This window comes from Amborella trichopoda, chromosome 4 (assembly GCF_054954075.1).
Source record: "Amborella trichopoda isolate Santa Cruz 75 chromosome 4, AtrichopodaSantaCruz75HAP2 v2.0, whole genome shotgun sequence".
NCBI lineage: Eukaryota > Viridiplantae > Streptophyta > Magnoliopsida > Amborellales > Amborellaceae > Amborella > Amborella trichopoda.
In genome coordinates, this window is record NC_142339.1 from 40,208,905 (window position 1) to 40,215,018 (window position 6,114).

The 6,114-nt window shown below is 32.0% G+C and overlaps 1 protein-coding gene across 1 annotated transcript in view; it reads left to right on the forward strand.

Moving 5' to 3' along the window:
- Positions 1 to 3,307: 3,307 nt before the first annotated feature.
- Positions 3,308 to 6,114, forward strand: part of LOC18425105 (putative calcium-binding protein CML28) — a 7,369-nt gene continuing 4,562 nt past the window's right edge. The window contains exon 1 of the mRNA XM_020661883.2: positions 3,308 to 3,492. Coding sequence (XP_020517542.2) covers positions 3,308 to 3,492 — 185 coding nt within the window. The remainder of the gene's footprint in view (positions 3,493 to 6,114) is intronic.

A 6,114-nucleotide genomic window follows, 5' to 3' on the forward strand; every position in this document is an offset into this window, starting at 1 on the left:
ATCTGAAGAGCTTGCAAATGTCGGATGTTATTTTTGTTTGAATTCTTTGCGATTCTCTTTTGATTAATAAAATTAAGTAAAAAAAAAACACTTTTTCCTTGCGAATAAGAAGATGACTTTTGCACATGTTCGAAAAGATAGCATCGGGCTAACCGACCATGCTCTAAAGAGAATATTGAACCATGTGGTGTGTGGAGCCCTTAAAAATGATTCTTGATAGGAATGAATCAGTGTTTTAAAAAACGCCAAGTCGAACCCGGTTCGACTCGAAAATTGTAAAAAAGGGATCGTATCGGCTAAAAAATCGAAAATCCTGTACAGTGACTCGCCGAGTCACTGTGCGAAATCGGCTAGTCCGTGAAGAACACAAGTTGCACAGTGTTCTTCACGGGATTCTTTGAAATTTGTTATTTTTTTATCATTTTTCTTGTTTTTTTTGGCATGTGATCTAATTTGCAGGCTGTAAACAGCTTTATTCAGCTTTTTCAAGGATTAAATGGTTGAAAAATTTGGTGTTCTTGGATCACGAAAAATTTGGCGTTTAGGGTTTCCGCCTTTTCTGAAAGTTTTATGCAAAATAGGGCATGAATCTTTCAAAATTTGTAGGCATTTTGATCGTAAAGCTGTGAATCAAAACCTTTTGTTACTAATTTGTGATAATCGTTGAGAAAAACAGAGTTTTTGGAGATTGAAGGCTTCGGTTCACAAAATCAGGTAAGAAGTTTGGGTTTTTTTTTTTTTCCGCCATTTGATTTATTTCACGGCATATTTTGAACATAATGAGTTCAATAATTAGGGTTTTTAATCTTTATTGTGTCTAGTATGATTTAAAATTTTCAATTTTACGTAATCTGGTCAATTACAGCATGAAATTTGAGATGAACACTGAGATGTCTGCGAAACCAAAATTCCGCTGTTTTTTTTTTTTTTTTCGCCTTTTGATTTTGTTTTCACGATATATTAGAAATAATGTGTTAAAAATTTAGGGTTTTGATTCCTTATATTGTTGTTTAGCAGAAAATATACTCAATTGGATGTAAGTTATTCACTTAGAGGTGGATTTTTGAGTTAAAACCGCTTATGTAAAATGGCTCTGTGAAAAACAGAATTTTTTTTTTTTTTTTTTTTCGTAATTCATGATCGAATGTTTTGTAATACTTGATCGATTTTTTTGTAATCCATGATCGAATTGTTTTTTTTTTTTTTTTTGTAATCCATGATCGAATTTTTTGTTCTTTTTTTTTTTTTGTAACCCATGATAGAATTTTTTGTAATCCATGATCGAATTTTTTGTAATCCATGATCGAAATGTTTGTTTTTTTTTCTTGTAATCCATGATCGAATTCTATTTTTTATTTTTTATTTTTGTAGCCCATGATAGAATTTTTTGTAATCCATGATCGAATGTTTTGTAATCCATGATCGAAATGTTTGTTTTTTTTTTTTGTAATCCATGATCGAAATATTTGTTTTTTTTTTTGCAATCCATGATCGAATTTTTTGTTTTTTGTTTTTTATGTAACCCATGATAGAGTTTTTTGTAATCCATGATTGAATTTTTTGTAATCCATGATCTAATTGTTTTTTTCTTTTTTTGTAATCCACGATCGAATTTTTTGTTTTTTTTTGTTTTTTTTTTTGTAATCCATGATCGAATTTTATGTAATCCATGATCGAATTTTTTGTAATCCATGATCGAAATGTTTGTTTTTTTTTCTTGTAATCCATGATCGAATTTTTTGTTTTTTTTTTTTTTTTTGTAACCCATGATTGAATTTTTTGTAATCCATGATCGAATTTTTTCTGTTCTTGTAATCCGCAATCGAATTTTTTTTTTTTATGTTTTTTTTTTTTTTTGTAATCCATGATCGAATTTTATGTAATCCATGATCGAATTTTATGTAATCCATGATCGAATTTTATGTAATCCATGATCGAATTTTATGTAATCCATTATCGAATTTTTTGTAATCCATGATCGAATTTTTTGTAATCCATGATTGAATTTTTTGAAAATTTGTGATTTTTTTTTTTAATCCATGATCGAATTTTTTTTTGTAATCCATGATGGAATTTTTTGAAAATTTGTGATTTTTTTTTTTTTAATCCATGATTGAACTTTTTGAAAATTTGTTAAAAATTTTTTTTAATCCATGATCGAATTTTTTTTTGTAATCCATGATCGAATTTTATGAAAATTGGCTGTACTTTTTTTTTTTATTTCTTTTTATCCATGATCGAATTTTTTGAAAAATGATGATTTTCCGAAAAGATGTGAAAATCGTGCAAAGTTTTGATTATCATGATGTATTAAACCCAATTTTTAATTTTTATTGTTTGAGTTTGCTGTAATTTTTTTTTTTTTTTTTCCATGATCGAATTTTTTGAAAAATGATGATTTTTCGAAAAGATGTGAAAATCGTGACAAGGTTTTAATTATCATGAGGTATTAAACCATATTTTAAATTTTTATTGTTAAAGTTTTTGTTGCAAAAATTGTATGTTGATGGATTATTTATGCAAAAAAATACACGTTATTATATTTTTAATGCAAAACTGTATTTTTTTTATCTGTTGTTCATGGATTTTTTAGTTGGAATGACTGATGTTAGCTGGCTTTTGGAATAGTCAGACGCCCGCTAATATCGATGACTCGTTTTTAGATCGAATCAATGAATTGTCAAACGAATTCAATCAATGGCACCAACGTGACCAAGAAGAACAACAACGTCGTCTATCATTTTATTTTTAGATCGTATGTTACTAATTTTATGCTTTATTGTAGTCCATGTATGTTGATATACTTATTCCATGATAATTCTATGTTTATCCTTTTGTGTGATGTAAATTAAATGCTGAATGGCGGTTCATGCAGGGAAAGAACATATCATATTCGCATATTCATTAAAAAACATGAAAATTCTTAATGGAGTACCCTCATTTCTTATTGAATTCCTAAAAACCAATATTTATAATGAATTTTAATAATTTTTTCGGATGTTTTTTGAAGCTTTATTCTGACCAATTCACCCGATTCCCGATCCGAATCGCCGATTCGTCGATTCGGATTGGTTTTTTGGGAGCCCGATCCGGGTCACCGATCCGTTTTTTAAACCATTGGAATGAATAAACAAGTAGAAACCAACAGTCATGTTCATAGTCTATGAACACTACAAATTGACGACATTTAGGCTGTACGTTTGTGGTGCTCCCTCCTCGGTGCCTGCACCTGCAACATAGAACGCCATGGTTCTAGGAAATCCCCACAAAAACTTTAACTCAAAGGCGTAGTTCACAGCAATGGTTAATGAAATGTGACAAAGACGGAGATGGTCGCATTCGCAAGGGGGAATTGCGTGAGGTGGTCGGCAATCTGGGCTCCTGGTTCCCATGGTGGGCATGCCGCAAAGCCATGGCTGCTGCGGATGCTAATCACAACGGGATCATAGACGACAACGAGATGCCTGCCCTCGTCAATTATCTTCATGACTGGTCAGGAGTGAAGATCACAGTTTACTAAGCTAACTCGTATCTGAATGTCTAATCAAGATTTTCATGTAATATTGGAGATTTCTAAGGCATTTAAGTACTAAGTATCATAGCCTACTTGATTGGAGCTTTTAGCATTGTGGCCTTTGTTGTGGGTGTTTTGTTCTGGGTGAGTGAGTGGGGAGAGGGCCCTTGATAGGAATTGAATCTAGAATGTCGTTTTGCAAATCGTTAAGCGCTAACTAATTAAGCCCGGGTTCTTTTCCTATTTGTAGTGGGTGTTAAGAATGCCTATTTTTATATTATCGTATGAGGTTGGTACCATTTCTTAGTATACTCAGTGGCACAAAATAAATCAGAGGCCAATGTTTGGAGGATAATAAGATGCATGGGCTTGACTATTTTTGGGATGTAACCCCTTCAATCCACAGATTAATCTCAATGAAAAGAAATTCCTAATTACGCTCTCTAGTCACTTGAAAATAATGTCTCGAGATTGAATAGAGACTATATAATTTTTAGAGGATGAGATGTAAGTGTTATACCTTAATAAAAAGAAATGCCTAATTACGCTCTCTTGTTACTTGAAAATAATGTCTCGAGATTGAATAGAGACCGCATAGTTTTTAGAGCATGAGATCTTTAGAGCATGAGATCTAAGTGTTATACACTCAAAGTTCAATTTATTTATTTATTTCAAGAATAATCATCTTGTGATTCTTAGGTAATTCCCAAAACCTCCTCCCAAGTAGGTTTTCTGACTAAGGGAGTAGATGTATAATATGCTCCTACATGAAGGAGCATAGTATACTCACTCATAAAAATAAGTTTGAATTGGAACCATTTTGCATAGCATTGAAGAAGCCGCAAACATTTTCTAAATGTACATTTGTAGGTCCGCTATTTTCTCTACCCCTCCAGCCTGAAATTTACTCAAAAGCAAGTAAAACATAGAATAATATAATGGGATTGTTTATAAAAAGACCATTTATCTTTTGTACATGGAGGTTACAATCACTCTTATCTCTTAAATTTTCAAATGGGTAGTTGTAAGAGTGTCATTGAATAGACAAAGTTCCAAAAAAAAAATCCCTTGGACTTTATGACTCATCCCAAGTTATTCAATTTGACATCTAATGAGTGACAATGATTGTGACCTCCATATACAAAAGATAAATGATCCCATCGTATACTTTTCTTTTTATAAAATGGGAAGTAGGAAACCTATGAGAAATAATTGTTAATATAAGATGACAAACATATCGTATTGCAATATTTTTTAACCATATTGCTTCTACATAATTTTATTTTTTTTGACAAGAATACTTAAATTTTATTAGATCAATAAATAATTACAAAAATGATACATTAAAATAAAACAATAGAGATAGTAAGAGAGCCTAGAGAAGCACTATTCTTAGCTAAATCATCTGCCACCGCATTAGCCTCCCCATAAACATAGTTAAAACTCACCGTACAACCCAGAATTTTATCCATAAGTTGTAACCATAATGATCTTGAACTCTAAGGAGCTCTAGAAAATCGATTGCACCAATTGATCACATTACCTAAATCTCCCTCTACAACCAATTTATTCCTTAAACCTCTCTCTCTCTCTCCAAATAGATACCCCTTGAAGCAAGGCTGATAACTCTGCTTGATAAGCTGTAACAACACTACACGGGCCTCCAAAACAAAAAACCACATTTCCCAAATAATCTCCACATATCCCCCCACACCAGCTCTTTCTGGATTTCCAAAAGACGACCCATCAAAATTCATCTTTAGGCTAACTTCTAAAGGAGGAATCCATAAACATCTCGGTCTCACTTAAATATTTCGCATTGGAAAAAGTTGAGTTGTATTTTGTTCAACATCAACCTTCGAAAATACCCCATCTTTCTTTAGTGACCTTGAACCAACTCCATATATCGAAAATGATTATATTTTTTAAAGCTGCCAAATCCATAAACACCCCCTCAAAGGTTCTTCGATTTCTTTTTAACTAAAGTTCCAAAATTAAGGCACCTTGGAGTATATCCCCTAGAACACATCCCACCTTTGGTAATCCAACTAGTTTCATGTGATTAATCACTTCACAAACTGAGGAAGGAAGGAAGGAACAAAAACACTCCAGCTTTCCGCATTGCCCACCCCCACTGTTTAAAAACATAAGGGCATCGAATGAATAAATGATCACCGCTCTCTTGTGCATCTGCATTTTTACAAACAAGACAAACATTAACAATCAAGACAAACATTATCAATTATCAAAACCTTTTCATGAGCCAACACCCAAATAAAACCCTATAATTTATGGGGAATTTTCCACTTCCAAATATCTGTTAATTTATGCAAACGATTTTCATTTTTGTTTGATTATTCTTAATTGTTCTCTCTCTTTCTTACGTAGAAGTCTTTTTTACTTAAGAAGTAATCTACATGCAACATACATAAATTCACTAGAACTAATTATTCCTTTAATGGAAAGCTAATGGAATCTCTTTAAGACTCCAAGAAAATTGTGTGGTTACTTTTATGTGACCATCAAGGATTCAACTAAAGCATTTTTGTTTTTTTTGTTAAGAAATGTACTTTAAAAATTAAGTAACCACTTCCGAGGAA